The sequence below is a fragment of the Oncorhynchus nerka genome, linkage group LG27, assembly GCF_034236695.1.
Source record: "Oncorhynchus nerka isolate Pitt River linkage group LG27, Oner_Uvic_2.0, whole genome shotgun sequence".
Lineage (NCBI taxonomy): Eukaryota > Metazoa > Chordata > Actinopteri > Salmoniformes > Salmonidae > Oncorhynchus > Oncorhynchus nerka.
This window is the reverse complement of record NC_088422.1, coordinates 47,048,192-47,068,486: the sequence shown is the minus strand read 5'-3', so window position 1 is coordinate 47,068,486 and position 20,295 is coordinate 47,048,192. Positions and strand designations below refer to the sequence as shown.

Below are 20,295 nucleotides of genomic sequence, written 5' to 3'. Positions count from 1 at the left end.
TGGCTAATGCTAACGTTAGCTAGTTGGGTAACATTAGCTACGTTAGGTTAGGGTTCAGGTTAGGAGTTAGGTTAAAGGATTAAGGTTAGGGGAAGGGTTGGTTAAAGTTAGGGGAATGGTTAGGTAACATTCTAAGTAGTTGCAAAGTAGCTCAAATGTAGTAAGTAGTTGATAAATTGCTAATTAGATCAAATGCTAAAGTTGTCTGTGATGAGATTCGAAAACACACAACCTTTGTTTGCTAGACATTGCCGTTATACACCCACCCATCGACCCTCCTTTCATTTTAGAATAAGTAACCTTTTTATGTAACTATACCAAACATAACATATCATACTAATGTGAGTGTCCCGGATTTAAATTGACTAAATTACGTCTAGTCTACGAGACCTGGGGCCTGTTGCACAAAAGTAGAATTAAGACATCCGGGATAAATGACTCAGCTGAGCTCAATGAAGCCAAAACATGTGCGTCCAGGCTTAATTGGTTGCACAAAGACCAAGCCAGGATGAGCAGACACGGATTCATTAAGCCAGGTGAAACCAATCCTGGATAGGTGCGCGCTCACGGCTCACTCAAATAGACCCCGCCACAGATCACAGATTAACTGATTTACCATGGCAACTAGAGCCGCGTACTTTTCCCCGTCGGAAGCACAAATCCTCATGGAGGCATACGAGGAGGTAAAATATATAATTAAGAAGAAAGGCAACACCGCCACAGTGATAAAGCAAAGAGAAAAAGCGTGGCAAAGTATTGCAGACCGCCTGAATGCGTAAGTAGTGCACAATTACACACTCACCGCTCCGCTGAAACATCACAATTACAATTCAAATATTTAATTCACATCTCCAAAAATGCAGTTGTACTGTAATTATGAAACAGTTAAATTTTTAATTGAAATGCACTGCAGATATGAGTGAAATTGTGTAAAGTAACTCCATCACACTGTATAAAGCTATGATAAATTTTTAGATATTTTTACTGAAAACAAGACAAAAATACCAAGTAATTTTTGCAGTGTGACTCCATTAAATGTGTGTGTGTGTGTGTGTGTGTGTGTGTAGATTAAACATGAACGGGCCAAAACGGACATGGCAGCAGGTCAAAATCAAATACAAGAACATTCTGCAGAATGGTATGGTCCCTGACTAATATTTAACAAAGCACAAGCATATATTGTACCCAGAAGGTGCCTGCTCACACATTGTCTGTACTGTTTTAGCAGTGAAAAAGAATACCCACAGACAAGGCACGGGTGGTGGGTCACCAAAGGCTGACCTTACCCCAGCAGAGGACATGGCCTTGGAGCTAAATAAAGGCAGGCCCGTCTTAGAGGGGATCCCTGGGGGAAAGAGACGAGCATAGGTTCCTCCCAAGATGCCACCCGCTTCATTCAAGGTATGTCCTTCCATCTCTACATGGGATACAACCACATTCATATTGAATCAATTTGGACTGTCTGACTTTGGTTTACCTATTGCCTTGCAGTGCCTGGCAGCACTGTGTTCCTGTTAGAGCCACCAGCACAAGCACCAGACGATGCTGATCCAGTGAGTACTCCATCAAAGGCATACTGTAGGCCTGGCATGTCTTGTCTACTAGCTTCAATATGAATCCGATTAAATGTGATAGGGTGAAGGCCCCAGTGCAGCAGCAACAGCACATGATGGAGACGATGATGATGAGGAGGAGACCATCTCTCTGGATTCAGAAGGCATGAGGTATCATGTTAAGACTGTGAAAGTACTATTTACTCTACAATGGTGAGGAGTCCTCATCAAAATCAAAAAATCTAATTTCTTTTACAGGACCCAGATGCTATACAGTGGGAAAACCAGCCTGGCAACATAGTGCGTATTAATAAAAGGACACCACATCCTGCCAAATTCCAGCTGCGCTAATTGTATTGTGTTCACAGAGCTCACAAGCTATCAGAAAGTTGTATGGCAACCACCTCCGGCGCCAAATAGAACTGTCAGACATAGACATTCAGTACAAGAAGAAAAAGATGGAAAATCTTGCACTGGAGTCCGAAATAAAAAAGAGGACAATTAGGAAACTGGACCTTGAAATAAAAAAACTTGAGGGAGGTGAGATATGCCTTCAATGTACACTGTATGCTAACTGTAACACAAATGTATTAATCATTATTTTTCTTTCATCCCCCAGCTCCAAGAAGATGACACAGCTCAAAATAAAAATTAGGTATATTCTCGTAAAGTCAAGTGAGCCATGACATATGAGCTCTTATTGTGAGCACACAGGACGGTGGCATCTTTCTAAGGTTTTTTTTATTTTCCCAGCAATCAGTACAACCAAGTCATCGTTATAAGGCATCGCCCTCTTTTGCCCACCCCCCCAGCACCAGGTGTGGCCACTAGCCTATATGAAGGCCCAAAATTGTGTGTTCCTTTCTGCTCTGACAATGGCATGCCCATTCGTGCGAGATGTGGTGGATGAAGAAGCACTTGTGCTGAGGAGAGCCTTCAGGCGAGAAAGGGTCTTCAGGGACCGGTTGGACCCACTGGCCTTCCCTGATGACCATCTATATGAAAGATACAGGTTTTCTGCAGATGGCATCAGGTATCTATGCAGACTACTGGGTCCCAGGATTAAGCACTGCACGGAGCCATGCACTGAGTGTGGAGCAAATGGTGTGTGGCCTTGCGCTTTTTTGCTAGTGGAGCCTTCCTGTACTCAGTGGGGGATGCAGAACAGCTGAACAAGGCCACAATTTGCCGCACAATAAGGAGTGTGTGTCTGGCTATCAAAGCATTAGCAGATGTCTTCATCTCCTTCCCTGGCCACAGAAGACTCTGTGACATCAAAGAGGAGTTCTATAGGATTGCAGGTAAGAGGATCTACAAATTACAGGACAACTGTTAACACATAGTAGGATACTCATTACTTTGTGTGACAGGTTTCCCCAATGTCATTGGTGCAGTGGACTGCACACACATAAGGATAAAAGCCCCCTCAGGTGCCCATGAGGCCGATTTTGTGAATAGGAAATCCTTTCACAGCATTAATGTTCAGGTGAACATAACTTTTTGATATTGTCCATTGACGAACACTCTGCATTGCCAGTGATGTGCATTGATTGGTGTAATATTCCTCATCTTATGATTTCAGATGGTCTGCAATGCTGACTGTGTGATCAGCAATGTTGTGGCAAAATGGCCTGGCTCAGTCCATGACTCCAGAATCTTTCGGGCCTCTGAAATCTATCACAAGGTAAGCCACACAACCCCTATTTATAACCATCATGGCTGTGTCAAGAATATCACTGTGTTTATGAGGTAGTAATGATGAGATTTTGTGTTGACAGGTGAATTCTCTGGTGTGTTGCTGGGAGACAGGGGGTATGGCTGCCAGCCTTTTCTCCTGACACCTTTCACAGACCCCCAGGAAGCACAGCAGGCCTACAACCATGCCAGGACCAGGGCCAGAGTTGAAATGACCTTTGGCCTCCTGAAGGCACGCTTTCACTGCCTTCACAAATTAAGGGTCAGCCCTGTTAGGGCATGTGATATTACTGTGGCTTGTGCTGTCCTCCACAATGTGGCCTGCCTGAGGAAGGAGAGGGCCCCCAGAGTGCCACCAGCCATGGACTGGGACAATCCGGCAATCTTCCTGATGACGACAGTGGTCGGCTGCTGAGGGACCAATATGTGTTGAATTATTTTAGTTAGTATGTGTGCTTTCAATTTTGGTTAAATATGTCCTGCGGTGGCAGAGGAATTTGGTTTTTTTGGGTTCGTTTTTGACGAATTTGGCCTCTTATGATGTTTGTGCGGTATACTGTGTGTAATACAAGGCTGCAGGGAGGCTACTGCATCCATTCATTTGTCTGTTCAGTTGATGTGTATGGATTTGTCCTGCATTTATTTTAGTGTGCAGACATGCAGGGTGTGTTATATACAGACCTTTGAATGTGTATGTATCATTTTGTATAATATGCTTGGATTCTGTGCTTTCCATCTTGTAGAGTCACTGTGACTTCAGTTTCGAAAGGAGCTGATGGTTTACCTGCTTTGTTTTGTCCTTATTCAATAAAGGAACATAATGTTACACATTGTGTTTTTATATTCATATGGAATGTGTATTTGTTTATATGACAGAGTACTAGGGCCACACTGAAGAAAAAGGATAAAGTCATAAATTTATGAGGCTGGTTCTTTCTGCAGAAAAGCTACATATTGTTTTTACAGTTTTGATACTTATGACAATGTGATACTTAATATTCTGGCACATCAGCATGTCTTTGTTTATGAAACCATACTGAAGTACAATTTCACGAAATGCCCCACATCTGTCATTTTAACAACTGTCCTCCTTTAAAACAACTGGTTACAATATTATGACTTGTTTTTTTCCCCTCTGTGGCCCTAATATTCTATCATTTTATATATAGCCTTATAGTCTATGGGAAACTGTAAATTATCTAATGATAGCAACATCATCTAAAAATCATTTTTTATCCAAAATCATTGAAATTAATGATCACAAACGTTTAAATAATAACAGTGGGTCTAGTTATATGTGATAACAATGTATAGTGAGCAGTGAAATAACTATTGGTTTCCATTTGTGGTGACTGCTGACTGACATTAGGGATGAGATTAAATAGATCCTGGAATTTAGCCTGGTCTGGAGCAGGCTAGCTCCACAGAATAAATCTCCATGGTAATTTATACCATAACATATCCTCCTGCCCCCTATCCATCTTTAGTGCAACCGGATTACGGATCAATTGAGCCAGGATCACCAAGATATCCTGGCTTAATCCCTTATCCTAGTTTTGTGCAACAGGCCCCAGGCTGGGATAGGTTGTGTGTGTATGTGTGCACAAACAGTTTGTGCGTTAGAAATGCGATATGATCACTCACCAAGCCCTCATCTGGAGGCTGGACAAAATTACAATATAAACAGAAGAAGGCTGGAGTTTGTTCAACAGACTGTCTACAGTTCTAACAGTTCAGCTTTACAGACGCTGTGCAGAAAGTCCTTTCCAGTGAATTGACATGTTTCACCTTACTTTCATTCTGTGATGTGAAATCTATGCCGTTGTTGTGCCAAGTGTCTTTACTGCTAGTGATCGAGTTGTTGTATAGTTTTGCATAAAAAAGAGGAAGCCTTAGATACGCATTGTCTGTTCGCCAATAATGTATGTGAATGCTGAAGAGCCTGTGGTGTGCACATAATCCGCAAATTGTTCAGTGACAGCATTGTTAGCAGCTAAAAACATGGATTAGCTCACTGGTTATGATCATCTAAAACCAAAACCATTGAGCATTTCCTGGAGAAGCATATGTTTCTTCTTCTATGGTGTGACAAGCGACAAAAAGCGTACTATTGCCACCTATTGGAAACTGGTATAGGTACAGGCTGCAGTGCTCTGATAAAGACAACAGATGAACAGAAGACTAGCTAGACACACCAAAATGTATTTCTGCTAGCAGCTAGCCTGTGGGGAGCCAAACTGAGTAAGTTTTCTAATAACTAGACTCTAGTTAGCTAAAACGATATTCAACACAAGGCCTAAATTCTCTGGAGTTGTTTGTACTTATGCTGGTCGATTGAACGTTCGCGTGCTGGCTATGTTAGCTAGCTAACAAACATGCTGACAAATGTCAGCTAGAAAGCTAAGTTAGCCAACTATATAGCTATCTAACCATCTTAGCTATTAGCTGCAGTAGTAAACTAATGCTGATGTGATGCTGCTATGATAACATCAAACACTGGCTAATTACCAGTCGACTATAGCTAGCTAGCAGTTGAACTTCACAATCGTCTGCGTACCATAGACCCCACGGATAGAACAATGCGAGAGACCGGTTTTATCTGGCATGACTTGGCCAGCGAGCATGGTGATGTTAGCTAAGCTAGCTTTGTCACTAATTTAATGACAAGACGAAGGATAGCTATCTATTCACCGTAGAAATTGCATTTTGTCGTTAGAATTTTTATTAGACTATATATAATATTACTTGTATCATTTTGTCCGATTTTGCTAACTTCATCTCACATCATCAGACTGCTGAATAAACTCTTGTTAGCTACGTACGGTAACTAACCCCAGTGCTACCAGACATCATGAAAGAGTTGCTTACTAGTCCTAATTATTCTTCACTTCCCTTTTTCTTTTGTTTTGTTTTCAGATCAGCAAACCACCCATTCCTGTGAAGATAAAAGAAACCTGGGCTCATGAGGATTGCTGGGCACACACCGAGTGGGATATCCACCAAGCACTGGAGTACAGATAACACTGCACTACCACCACTGTGGTAAGAGCATCAGATGTCTTAATTCCTGCACAATTCACATAAATCAGGCTAATCTCACAGATATGTTGTCTAGACATATATTTATTTACTCGGTTTTCTATTGTCTCTATAGTATTCTTATCAGAATGCTTATGTACTTTGTATTACACAAGAATAGGAAGTTGAGTTATACATTTGGATACAGTCCCTCGACGAGTGCTGATTTAACTGTGGTAATAATGGCCCTGTAGAAAGAATTCTTACCACTAAATGCTTTTTATCAGCACTCTAAATGGATGTCTGGTCTCATAATAGGGTGAATTGGGCTGAATTGTGGTGACATTCTGTGTGGGAGTAGACTTATATGGGAGGTCTGACTGGGCTGTGGTGGGCCCAGGCAGGCGACAGACTTCTCATCTCCACAGGAATTCTGTTCTGTCTGTCTTCCTTGCTGAACAGATGAGGGGCCGGGATGGTACCCTACATTCTCAGGAATTTGTTCTTTAGATAATGTTCCAAAAACTTTGCAAATAACAGAGTTGGCGATAAAGAAAGCACATGTGGATTCTTTAATCCTACCGCATTGTATGTACTTTATTCTTTATTGGCATAGTTGCAGCAGTGTTTTTGGAACTGGTTCTAAACAACTAAATAACATGTTCCTGAAAATATAACCTAGTCTAAAGACCATCTCGAGAGGAGAAGGGCCATTAGGTGAGGGCCCGAGGCACAGCCAATGTTCCTCCCAGCAGGGAGACATCCAAGAGTAGGAGAAACGGGGTACAGTGTTAGAGGAGGAGGCAGCGCTAGCTGTCTCCAGCCCCTAAGGTAAACAGGATCTTGTCCTGAAGGTCACTGGGGTGCTCCACAAGGCCACTGGAGACAATATCCTGGGTATTATTATCGGAAACGACTAAGAATAGAGAGCAAGGTGGTTGTCGTGCTTTTGGTTTGTGTTTGGACCAGACGAGCCAAAACGGAAGATATTTCTATAGAAGTGTTACGTTTGTGAAGATAATGTTCTGGAAGGTAGTGGCACGTGAGGGGAGGGCACATGATATTTTGATTTGATTTTGATGGTAAAATGTCTGAGTTTTTTCAGCCTGTCTGTTATAGAACTTTTCAAGATTTTGAGTTCTAGCACCTAAATAGAGAAGACATATTTTGTAAGCTTTTCACAAATGGAGACTTAATGTTCTACTGTATTTTATTCCAGATTTTGTTAGTCTTATTTATTTTAAAATATGTGATACTGGGCATATAGGATAGACTACCTACACTACAAAATAAATGTACTCATATGTGTTATTCGATCATTTCAACCAAACTGCTTGCACGCGGCAACAGGCGTCTCCATAGCCAGCCGCTAAAATAGAACTTGGTTCTATTTGAGATGCTTGATGCGCTGCAAGTCCCGCTTCTCCCATCTACTCATTGGTTTTCACGAGCATACTAACCCACGTGGGTAATTGGAATATGAACGAGGAGAGACTAATCAAAGAAAACGAACTAACTAGGTTTCTCAAATAGTCCCCTACAAAGGATCCACCTAAAAAGGACCTAATGTGTTTCAGGTAAAATAACAACCCAATGTTTATCTCCCAGGACAAATTAGCTCGCTAAATGCCCATGAATATTTCATGTGTGCTTCGACCTCTCCCCAAATTAATATAGTTGGTTTTGGTGTTTTAACCTCTGTGTCATTCATGCGTCTCGTGGGGAAAGACAATCAACATACGCACGATGGCACACACGGGGCCAGTTTGATCAAGGTGTCAGTGTTTCTTACTTTATAATTGAAGTGATTTACAAGGTGGACCACACTTAAATGACTAATCTAACCGCTTATACATTAGATTACTGCTAAACTGACTTTGGTCTTCTGAGACAACGTGTGTGTTTGCCGGGGTAATAAAAATGCTGTCCAATACCTGCCCTATGGGAGTTAGATTAATTGGACCTGCTTGACAATGGTGAAATCAATAGCAAAGCAAACTCCAGTGTAATGCATCAGAGATTCAGGTGTTAGACCATGCACATGATTGTCAGTCTTTTTTCATTTCATTGCTACACCTTTCAAATTAATCATTTGGTATTTTCTGATGGATGACCTATCATGATGCCATTGATTTATGTTGCTGCCAATACAGGCTATGTAGTACACATCACATTCATTCAATGTAGAATGCTTGTCTTTTCTTTTTTTCTTATGCCAGAGGCAAGCTATGGTAGACTTCATTGATTTTGAGTGTTAAATTGCTTAAAGAATGTAGCCTGTTATTAATTGCAGTAGCTAATCTGTGTTCCATACGCCCATACCATTTTTTTAATGGCATAATAGGCTCTTTCCATATTTTTGTTATTGTATTTTAAATTGGAGGTGGAGCCAACCATTATAAATGGCAAGTATTTCAGAAAATGTTTTGCTATTCTGTAATTTGATCATAAGAACTGAAACTGGTTGTTTCAAAATTCATACTTGTGGTCTATCTAGAACATTATGCGAGTACGGACGTCAACTGTCATTTTTCAAGTGCGATTCCCAACGTAAGTACGTGAAAAGGCAAGTATGTACTAAGTTTACCGGAAGTTCCATAAGCGTACTTGGGAGGTCTTGAAAATAAAGCACGCATGGGAGCATACTTTTTCGGTCCTTTCGCAGGGAGGCTATCACATAACACCTTATGGCGCAGCAAAATAATTTTAACTTCTTAATTAATGGCGGACTAAAGTCCCTCTTGGGAGATCAATTTCCAGAGGATTAAGAAATACTTTTGTAAATTGTAAGTCTTGTGTTTTTATTCAACAAATTGTTAAAATGTTCAAATTACTTTCATATGAATTTTGAATTCAAATGTTGAGTCACTGGTGTTTATCAGACTGATAGCCACTCTCGTCGGACGTCATAGGTAGCTAGCAGTGATCTTGTCCTGCTAATCAGCTGTTTTAGAGATGAGCAACTAAACTAACTAATTGTGAAGAAGGCAATATGTCAATTGTGAAGATCCAGACATTTTTTTTATTAAAAAAAATATATATATATTCTTGCTAGCCAGCTAATGACAAATTCAAATTTGTTTTTGTCCGTTTGTTTTCAGGGACAGATAGCAACTGATGTGTTAATTTTACTCCATGGCATTGGCTTGGCAGGACAAAAGTCATGCCCGATGGTTTGGAGGTAAGACATTTTAACAACAACTGATTAAAAACTTGGGAAATCCTTTCCGTTTAAGAAACGTTAACAATCAGCAGAACGAATTCACCCCAGCACAAAAATTTGAGCAGTGAGGTTAATTCCCCCCCCCCCCTTATGTTGGGGCGGCAGGGTAGCCTAGTGGTTCGAGCATTGGACTAGTAACCGAAATGTTGCAAGTTCAAATCCCCGAGCTGACAAGGTACAAAGTCTGTCGTTCTGCCCCTGAACAGGCAGTTAACCCACTGTTCCTAGGCCGTCATTGAAAATAAGAATTTGTTCTTAACTGACTTGCCTAGTAAAATAAAAAATGTTTCTGCTCTGTTCTCCTCAGGTTGAAGCACATCCCACCCTAACACCTAGACACATGTAAAGAACTTGGAAACCTGCCGTCCACCTGGAAAGTCACCCTATCCCAGGGGTTTAGTCAGTAGTTTATTAAGCAGTGTTCAACATCACTACAGTAGATCCATACATGTTGTTTTCTATCATGCAACTTATGAAGCTCATTCTAAAATACAATGAGTTCTCTTCTAGGGGAACTTCACTGTGTGCAAGTTTTTATTCCTGCCCTGCACAAACACCTTGTTCAACTATTCGTGGTCTACAATTTACAGGAAAACAAATAAAAGCGACCATATTTATTAAAAATGACAAGTGTTGATGTCTCCCCACAGTTCTGGTTTTGAGGCTTGGCATCTGGGGGCTGCAGTTAATCTGTCAAATTCCCTACAAGGAGAGAGAAAGGCATTCATAATATTACAATGGTGTAATTATTTACTGTAATTCCTGTTTGATATGCATGCATCTAATTAAAGTGGACATTGTCCTTTAATATGCCAGTGTTTGTTTTGTATCCAATGCATTTAGCTTACACTAGGATGAAGTGGCCTTCTAATCTAGTTGTATTGCATCATATCGCCTATCATTTGTTTATCAGTGTATAAAGTGAATGTAAAACAAAGCTAGCTTGAACATCATATGCATGGGTGTTATAGTTGTGTGAATTTAGCACTGAAAGCCTGCTCTTTAGATTCACAGTGAAACACAAATTGCCAGAATATTGATCATTCTTAAACCGTAAGAAAAATAGTTTATTTAGCTTTTATTTATTTTTTGCTTCAAGCGTACCTGTCATACGTCCACAACGATGTAGCAGCAGACCAAGTAATGTGTGAGAGGAGGACCCCACATAAAATATTGATTCTGGTCGGTGTCAGCTTAATTCACTAACACGTACTGAGGAGAACAATTCTGTGTAAACAAATGTAGCTAGCTTACTGCGTGGTGATGCGGTTTCCTGTTTGTCAGTCACATCGAAGTACGCTTAAAATTTAACGGATTTTAAGCACTGCGTTCTCCATTCTAGACTGTATGCTCTCTCAGGTGTTCTTGGAAGTTCACCCTTGAAAGAACTGGTGAACGCAGGTGTGCATTTTGAAACATGGCCATACTGTATGTCATACTACTCTCCTCTTCCCAGGTAAACCATGATCCCCATCACTGAGCTGCGTTACTTTGTAGACTGTCAGCCTGCCTACCGTATCCTGAAGCCATGGTGGGACGTCTTCACCGACTACATCTCTATCGTCATGCTCATGATTGCCGTGTTCGGCGGCACGCTGCAGGTCCGTGAGCGGATATTCCCTTTTTTTCCAATGCACTTGGTCTTATTTTTGTCCAGCTCCTGTTACATTTCAAATTAAACTTAATTTGTTTTATGCACAGAAATGAAATGCTTATTTTGCTATTTTCGAGGTATCTAAAATCCTCTCGTTTCGTTCTGCAGGTCACTCAGGACAAGATGATCTGCCTGCCCTGCAAGTGGGTGGTCAACCAGACCTGCAGGAGGTATTTCAATGCCACCCTGTCGGCCCCACTGATGTTGGAGCCCAAAGGGATCCAATACAACCTGGACCGCCACCAGTACAACTACGTAGACGCCGTCTGCTACGAGAACCGCCTGCACTGGTTCGCCAAGTACTTCCCCTACCTGGTGCTACTGCACACGCTTATCTTCCTGGCTTGCAGTAACTTCTGGTTCAAGTTTCCCCGGACTAGCTCCAAACTGGAGCACTTTGTGTCGATTCTCCTGAAGTGTTTTGACTCTCCCTGGACCACCAGGGCTCTGTCTGAGACAGTGGTGGAGGAGAGCGACCCCAAGCCGATGAAGATGAATGGCTCAATGGATAAGAAAGTGTCGTGTATCAGCGAGGATGTGGAGGCTAGCGTCCCCATGCTCCAAAGGACTAAGTCTCGCCTGGAGCAGGGTATTGTGGATCGCACAGAGACTGGCGTCCTGGATAAGAAAGAAGGTGAACAGGCAAAGGCCTTGTTTGAAAAAGTGAAGAAGTTCCGCATACACGTGGAAGAAGGAGACATTGTGTACAGGCTCTACATTCGACAGACTATTATCAAAGTCATTAAGTTCATTTTGATTATCTGCTATACAGGGTATTATGTGCACAATATTCAGTTCAGCGTGGACTGTAGTGTGGATCTAGAGGACCTCACGGGGTATAGCATGTATCGTTGTGCCCATCCTCTGGCCACGCTGTTTAAGATCCTAGCTTGTGTCTACATCAGCTTAGTGGGGGTTTATGGATTCATTTGCATGTATACCCTCTGTTGGATGCTGCGGCGCTCGCTGAAGAAATACTCCTTTGAGTCGATACGAGAGGAGAGCAGTTACAGCGACATACCGGATGTAAAGAACGACTTTGCTTTCATGCTGCACATGATCGACCAGTACGATCCGCTGTACTCGAAACGCTTTGCCGTCTTCCTGTCTGAAGTGAGCGAGAACAAGCTGCGGCAGCTCAACCTGAACAATGAGTGGACTCTGGACAAACTGAGGCAGAGGATCACCAAGAACTCCCAGGAGAAGCTAGAGCTGCACCTGTTCATGCTGAGCGGCATCCCAGACACCGTGTTTGATCTGATAGAGCTGGAGGTAGTTTGTGTAGAATTACCAGTGTTCCTTGTTGGCTGTGCCTTGTTTTTGTCACACAAAAAAATCTATGTCCACACTGTAGCAACTTTGATTTGTTGTACAGTTTAGGAAAGCACTCGCACATATGAGTCTGTATGGGAATAATTAGATGATAGAAGCAGAAACTCGCACATTGCTCTTGCCTGTGTGGGTCATTTCAGTTTATTGGGCTTTCGGCCCAAATTTATTATTTGTATTATTATTGATGATATTCTAGGTGCTGAAGCTGGAGCTCATCCCAGACATCACCATCCCTCCCATCATCGCCCAGCTGGTCAACCTGAAGGAGATGTGGCTATACCACACCCCGGCTAAGATCGAGGCTCCGGCCCTGGCCTTCCTCAGGGAGAACCTCAAGTCCCTCCACATCAAATTCACAGACATCAAGGAGATCCCACTGTGGATCTATAGTTTGAAGAACCTGAGCGAGCTGCACTTGACGGGGAACCTGAGCGCAGAGAACAATCGATATATTGTTATTGATGGGCTACGGGAACTGAAGAGGCTCAAGGTAAAATTAACTTTTACAGACTAGCACACTCATCGATAGTCCTTATCAGTGAGGCATTTTTTAGCACCTATTATTGTTATTTTAACTGCCTTGTATTTTTTTCAGTCTACGTACATAGCGCTTTGAGTTTTCTCTAACACTATAAAAATGCTATATAAATTTAAATGCATTTATTATTAAGGTCCTCCGGCTAAAGAGCAACTTGACCAAGCTACCTCAGGTGGTGACGGATGTGGGGGTGCACCTCCAGAAGCTCTCAGTTAACAACGAGGGCACCAAGCTGATGGTTCTCAACAGCCTGAAGAAGATGGTGAACCTGACAGAACTGGAGCTGATACGTTGTGATCTGGAACGCATCCCACACTCCATCTTCAGCCTGCACAACCTGCAGGAGATTGACCTCAAGGTAAGTTTGTCATTGCTGTTTGTTACGTTCCGTGTACTTTTGTGTGTTCTCGCAAATATTATATGATTTTTCTTGTTTTTAGTTCATCTTGCTGATTTAATTATGTAAAGTGACTTTGGTTTCCCGGACACATTAATTATAGTCCTGGACTTAAAACCATGCTCAGTGGAGATCCTCATTTGGAATCTTTTTTGTTGTTGTTCAGGGCTAAGCTTAATCTGCCTGGGAAACTGGGGTGTTTTGAAAAGTATGAATAAAATCTATTATTATTGTCATCATTGAAGGACAACAATCTGAAGACTATCGAGGAGATCATCAGCTTCCAGCACCTGCACCGTCTGGTCTGCCTTAAACTCTGGTACAACCAGATTGCCTACATTCCCATCCAGATCGGCACCCTCAACAACATGGAGAGGCTCTATCTGAACAGGAACAAGATTGATAACATCCCCAGTCAGCTTTTCTATTGTCGTAAGCTACGCTTCCTGGACCTGAGCCATAACAACCTCACCTACATCCCAGCAGACGTGGGGTACCTGCAGAACCTCCAGTACCTGGCAGTCACAGCCAACAGAGTTAGTGCTTTCATTTTCAGCTTTGGTTTGTTGTACTAGACATTTCTGATGGGTTTTAAATACAATTTATTCTGGATTCATTATTTATGAGGAATGTGTTGTCTGTACTGTAGTTGTGTTTACTTATCTGAGAACTGAATCAAATTGCATTAACACAGTGATTTGTGTTTCATTTATTTGATTGGGTTTTCTTAGTCTGTTATAACTAGGTTTAACTCCAGATGTGTTGTCTGATAATTACAGTTTTACACATTGCAGTGTTTGTCACATATCCACCTGATATTATCTCTCTATCTGACTTCTCCCTTTTTTCTACTTCTACCGCGTTTAGATTGAGACCCTGCCCAATGAGCTGTTCCAGTGTAAGAAGCTCCGTACTCTGAACCTGGGGAATAACTGCCTGACGTCTCTGCCATCACGCTTCGGGGAGCTGACGGGGCTGATCCAGCTGGAGCTGAGGGGGAACAGGCTGGAATGTCTGCCCGTAGAGCTGGGGGAGTGCAAGCAGCTGAAGAGGACTGGCTTGGTGGTGGAGGAGGACCTCTTCAACACCCTGCCCACCGAGGTGAAGGAGCAGCTGTGGAAGGTGGACAAGGAGACGGCCTGAACAGATGGGGGTTGGAGGTGGATGTTCACTCCGTTGAAACAGCCAGGGCCCCTGGAGAGCTGGGGAGGACTACACAGACCCAGACAGCACACTAACCGAGCAGGACCTGCTCACTTTGACTGTACTCTACTGCAGGGCTGCTTTTCAAGGGAATCTATGCTAATGTCCCACCGCCATGCTACTTTTTTCCTGCAGTAACAGTTGTGAAATGCTGTTTTAAAAGGGACATTGGTAAGGAAAAGTGTTAAGTTTTACAAGATGTGTGTGGATTGAATGAGATCAGATATGTTGCATATGAGATTGCAAAATGCAAATGCAATATTCCTGTAAGAGAAAGGACTTAAATTATTAGCCAGCAGATGCATTTTCTGGTGGGCAGTGTTATTGTCATTCAGACAGGGTATATTATCCTATCGTATGGTAACCCATTTATATAACACAATGCAGTAGACTACCCTTGATCCAGATTCTCTAGGGTGCTACGGGATGTTTGGAGATTTATGGGAACGGGGCTATGGAGAAAAATGGGGGAAGGCCTCAGGGCCATGCTTTTCACATTTCAGGTGTGGGGAGGGTTTAGTAGTATTTATTTTTTATTGAGTCCTGTAATTGATCAAATGATGTTTTCTCGGTTTTAGAATGAGTTGCTTACTATATAACGATGTGTGCCCGATGCCGCCCCAAAACCCTTATTCTCCTCTGGGCACCCAATTTCAAGTGACCTATAGTCTATTTGCTATAATCCCAATCAAATGATCCATTGCTAATAGGCCTAGGCGATACGAAGTGCATGCTTGGAGAAGCACAAGGCAGTTATATTTGTAAGAAAATGAACTTCCTGAATGTTTTGTGCTGCTCTGATGGTGTAAATTAAACTAGACTACACTGCAATGGATATTCCAGTCAAGAACCCTGCCCTGCTCTTGCTGACCAAAACCTGTTTGTGCTATCTAACCAATGGCTGTGCAATGTGGCAGTTCAGGAGGTGACTCAGATATCTTCTGAAAATAATTTTTAATTCCGGCTAATTTGAGTAGGCCTAATTAATTTCAAGTCTTCATTTTAATTTGACTTTACTAACAAGAGGGCTTTGTGTTGGAGCCTATTTCTTCCTATTTTAGAAAAAGAGGTAGGCCTACCTGTTTGACAGATGAAATCATAGGATGTTATAAATAGATTTTTCTCGGCCAGTTCCTCCACCAACCATGCACTCTTTAAAAGCATCTGTCAGTGAAGGGCTTGGTGTGTTAAGTGAAAACCACGGCTCGAATTGAGGGGGTATGTGAGAGTATGCCATACCTTTTGTTAAAGAAAATGGCAAAAAGCATAGACCTACCCTTTTTATTTTTAAGAAAATAAAACGGACCCTATTATATAAAGCAATCTATAATGGTGCTTTAGTCCGTGATGCTTTATCGAGCTGTAAAATACATGGGAAAGATGAGACTCCGATGCATATGGGGATGTATTTGGTTTGTCTCTATGACATTGAGCTTGAGCTACAACCTTCTATAGCCGACGAGACAAAAAAAAATATTTTGCTTGGGAAGTAATCTAATATGTGTGATTCTGTCGCTATCAATTGAGCTATTAATTTTCTGTAACATGTTTAAACTCCAACAGCTTTTAGGGAGGTATGCAAGGTCAATGCATTCCTCTGACACAGCAAAACACATGAATAAGAGGAGCCTGCTTGTCATCAGAAACATGGATTATAACACAGCTGCAATGAGCATTACTATGGATGAAGACAAGATTAACAAAATATGGTCTTTTTACAAAAGTACAACAAATACATCATAGGAATGATAGCTGGCTATCGCTATGTAAACCTGGGATTGTATGTCAATCACTAACTGCTACAGTACTACCTTTGCTCCTTCTAGCCAAAGGTTAATACAGTATGATCCCCGAAAAAGGGATTCTTCTAAATAGGCAGTGCATGGACATTTTCCCATGTCAGTTAATGGGAGGAGAGATGTGAATAAGAAGTCGAAGAAGATTTAAAGGGATTTATTAAACATATATATATATTGCACTAGATGGATGAAATCATCTTATCTACAGTAAGAAGATAGTCTTGTATTACACCGTCGGACAAATGCACAAAAAGCACAGTGTGTAGGCTATTTATGTTATTGGAGGTTATGATGAAATGCAAATGTCCTCAGCAATGCTGGCGTAGACAATCAACTCTAATTTCATGGTGTATTTTCAGTGACATTATGCATGTTATAATGGAATTATGTACATATTAATGCTAGATTACATAGAAAGTGAGACAAGACTAACAGTAAAGACCAGATTAAGCCTAGTCCAGGACTAAAAAGCATTCTCCGTCTCAATGGAAATTCTCATTTGAAAGAGGTTTTTATTCCATGACGAGGCTGAATCTGTCTAGGAAACCGACCCTAGATGAGTCCTGCCCATCAAGCGTGGGGTGTCTTGAAGAAACTGTCCCCTTATGTCCTGTGCAATGCAGTTTTCAATATGGAAACTGCATTTGGTGCACGGGGTGTTTGTTGAAGTCTGTGAATCAATGTGTAATCCCAAGGAAACCCATTTGAATCTTTTTTTTATCTACTCTCACTCACTAGCCTAACTCACTAAATCAATCTTATTGAAGCCACTATTTTTAGGTAGGTTTATTGAGTGGTAAATGAAATGCAAGCAATACTTCATGATATTAATTTGAAGAACAGTCGCACTTAGACATTCCATTTTTCTTCAGTGTTGACAGCTATTAGTACAGTACACCAAAACCTCAGGAAATTGCCATTCAATTTTATCCTCCTTTTGTTGACATTTTTGTTTATTCCACTCAGTATTTTGATGTTAATTTAACAGTTGTTATACCACACATTTTTATATTTCTATACTTTTTAAAATGTTTTCTGGTTTTTATTAGCATTTAATATAATATGAATTGCTGGTTCGAAATTGTCGAACTTTTAATAAAATAAATCTGAAATCATACATCACATGGGGCAATTCATTTCTATGTCTTCTGTTAGTTACATTCTGAAACACCGATTTAACAATGTTAAAGGTTTCTTTTGGTTCTCACTTGAATTAAGAGTATGGAAGGAAAGTATGTTCTGTTTTTAATCTTATTTGTCATCCTTTCCAACATGTCATTTTGACACTTGTTTTTAAATCTCATTACTTTGTTGACTGACCCCCAGTTTAACTTTTCAGAGACAGTGACTAGCAGTCAGTAGTGTAGCACCAGTATTACATTTATATAAAAAAAATAATTCAGCACTTTTGGACAATAACTTTGCTATTTTGTTTACATGACATGAATGTTGTGAACTGTGTCTCATGCTAATTATCCCCTTAAGCATTATCCCCATTCCCCTCCTTTACTCTTTCATTCCTGTTATGAAATTATAGTATAATAAATGTAATTATGCACATACTGGTCTCATTTTACCATTTGTTTCCTGAATCAATTTGTTTTGATAAATTAAGTGAGCAAAAATCAAGAGGCTTTCTATGGTTATAAAATTACTATTTTGAAAAAGAGATTTCAGATTTTCTAATAGACGTTTGAACATTTTGTACTTTGTGGACAGAGAGAACCAAAGGTGTCACTCAGCACATGTAAGGAACTTGACAAAAACATTATTTTCATGGTGTTCCATTACTTTAACAGAACGTTTCCTTTAATATTCCCTAATTCCCTAAACCTTCGCCAAGTGGTTTGACATGTTTTCATATAGTTTGAGAACATTAAGAGACAAGGTTCTTCTGTGAGAATTTCAGTACTTCAATGTTTTCTGCTGGTTTCGATATGGTTCTATTTGAAGTCATGTTTTAAAACTTTCGATAAAACCCACAACACAGTAACATTCAGAGAACGTTCGAAGAATGTTATTTAAAAACATTTGCATTCGGTTCTCAGCGTCAACACAACTCTATCCTTGATCTTGTTAAATGTGTTCAGGTGTGTTGGCTGCACCCACTAATTGGTCACACCTGACCTTAATGAGTGCTTGTTTCCTTTGAAATGGGGTCTGTTTGAATATACTGAAATGAACAGCTTTGCATGCGTAAAAAAGAACATAGCATGCTAGCTCCATACTGGTGGCACAGTGGACTAATTCCATGGCTAGAGAGCAAAATATCATAGGTTTGGAATCTCACTGACACAAATGCCCCAATAAAAAAGGAATGTGTTTGCATAATTAATGCTTAAGCAAATTCCTTTCCATATGTCCTGTCTGTGCTTGGAGTTCAAAACAGTTAAGATAGCAGTGTTATTAAAAGTCTAATTGTAACATTTAGTGAAAGTTTTAAGGAAGTTATTTAAAAAACTCCAAATAACCTTTACATTTGGTTCCCAAAGATTCCCAGAATGTTATTTAATTACCTTCAAATAACTTATAATTTCCATTCTCAGAACATTAATAAAAACCACCCCAGAAAGCGTTTAGGGACCAGAGTAAAATGTTCTCAGAACCTTCCTGCAACCAAAAAAGTGAACATTCAGATTTACCGGTCAGGAAAGTTATGGATTTGTTACCAAAAGCAGTAGGAAACCAAAAATGTACACTCCCACAACCAAATGTGCTAGCTGCTAGAGCTTGAGATATATGTTCTAAATATGTATTTATATTCCTTTATCTGTGAATCAGTTTGAGTTGCGGCAGTAGTTGTCTTTGCATCATAGCATCATCGGTTCAGCTCTGAACTTCAAAACAGGGTGTAGTCCTGTTACTGTCACAGAGCTACTGGCAGTGCCAGGCTAAATATAACATGGTAAAACAAGGTATTGATTAAAACTGTTTACTTCAAAGATGTTTAGTAAATGCAGCAATGGTTCTCAGCAATAGAAAAACATTTGATCACCTATAAAAAGAAAAGAACAAATGAGAGTTTGTGGTCTCGCGCCTATTCATTTGATTTAAAACTCTTTTGTAGGATTGTCAAACATTTGCCTGCTGACAGTACTTGGCACCTCTGAACAGTGTCGGCAGTCAATCTCTTTGGTGTTCACACAGCAAAGACCCAATAATCTTTATAAACCCTTGAATGCTAATGCTATGTATTGGCCATTGAGGTTTGAAGTCGCCGATCGGCCATAATGGTACACCCCAGTAGGAACAGTCATCCATAGGAATCAAGGGTCGGAACTGGAAAATAACTAAATTATTTGAGGAACTGAAAATGAAAGTGATCTATACTGTTCTGGAACAGAACCATTATTTTTAAAAGCATGGAAACTGGTTAATAACGTTATTTTGTACATTCCAGAATTGTTTTCCAGTCCCACAAAAAAAGCACCTATGCAAAGCCCCCACTGTCACTCAGAAACTTATTCCAGCATCTCCCTGCCAGCTAGAAATCTTTGCCTATGGGTGTGCATGTGTGTAGGCTAACTGCCCCTCCCCTCTGAAGCATAAGTTACTGTAGCCTACTGATGATGTTACAAGCATAATTCAGAAATTAGGGAGAGATGTTTAATTAGAGAAGAATGGATTCACTTTTTCAATGCTAGTTAAGGATACTATAGTTATCACGTTTCACATTGGATTTGTTAACTACAAAAAGGTAAGACATTCTTTTAATTCTAGTGCTACTCTGCACACACAAGCTTGTTAGCTGTCTTGCTAAAGTTTGCTCTGGTCCAACGTTAAACCATCTCGGAAGTTCAAATATTCTGCAATCTAGAGTCGGTAGGTTCCTTACTACTGGGTCAGTACCAATGATTTATTTTTACACACTAGGTCTCTGATA

General features: G+C 40.7%; 1 protein-coding gene and 1 long non-coding RNA gene across 6 annotated transcripts; both read left to right on the top strand.

Moving 5' to 3' along the window:
• Positions 1-1,705: 1,705 nt before the first annotated feature.
• Positions 1,706-3,751, top strand: LOC135565322 (uncharacterized). Of its 3 annotated transcripts, none has more exons than XR_010461519.1 (6): positions 1,706-2,093; positions 2,173-2,208; positions 2,307-2,854; positions 2,924-3,039; positions 3,136-3,237; positions 3,332-3,751. It is a non-coding gene; the product is annotated as an uncharacterized LOC135565322 (long non-coding RNA). The 3 variants fall into 3 exon arrangements; XR_010461518.1 differs by lacking the exon at positions 2,924-3,039 and having other exon boundaries at positions 1,708-1,853; positions 1,922-2,093; XR_010461517.1 differs by lacking the exon at positions 2,924-3,039 and having other exon boundaries at positions 1,713-2,093.
• Positions 3,752-5,198: 1,447 nt separating this feature from the next.
• On the top strand, positions 5,199-17,974 carry lrrc8ab (leucine rich repeat containing 8 VRAC subunit Ab). 3 transcript variants are annotated; one of them, XM_029638433.2, is made up of 8 exons: positions 5,199-5,489; positions 6,165-6,290; positions 10,946-11,090; positions 11,252-12,415; positions 12,672-12,965; positions 13,147-13,371; positions 13,656-13,946; positions 14,278-17,974. In XM_029638433.2, exons 3-8 carry the CDS (start codon positions 10,953-10,955, stop codon positions 14,551-14,553), a joined length of 2,388 nt encoding a protein of 795 aa, XP_029494293.1. In that variant the 5' UTR covers positions 5,199-5,489; positions 6,165-6,290; positions 10,946-10,952; the 3' UTR covers positions 14,554-17,974. The 3 variants fall into 3 exon arrangements, 1 of the variants encoding a protein (XP_029494293.1); XR_003860850.2 differs by lacking the exons at positions 10,946-11,090; positions 11,252-12,415; positions 12,672-12,965; ... (1 more) ...; positions 13,656-13,946; positions 14,278-17,974 and adding exons at positions 8,764-9,447; positions 9,797-10,304 and having other exon boundaries at positions 5,218-5,489; XR_003860851.2 differs by lacking the exons at positions 10,946-11,090; positions 11,252-12,415; positions 12,672-12,965; ... (1 more) ...; positions 13,656-13,946; positions 14,278-17,974 and adding exons at positions 9,368-9,447; positions 9,797-10,304 and having other exon boundaries at positions 5,270-5,489.
• The last annotated feature ends 2,321 nt before the right edge of the window (positions 17,975-20,295 follow it).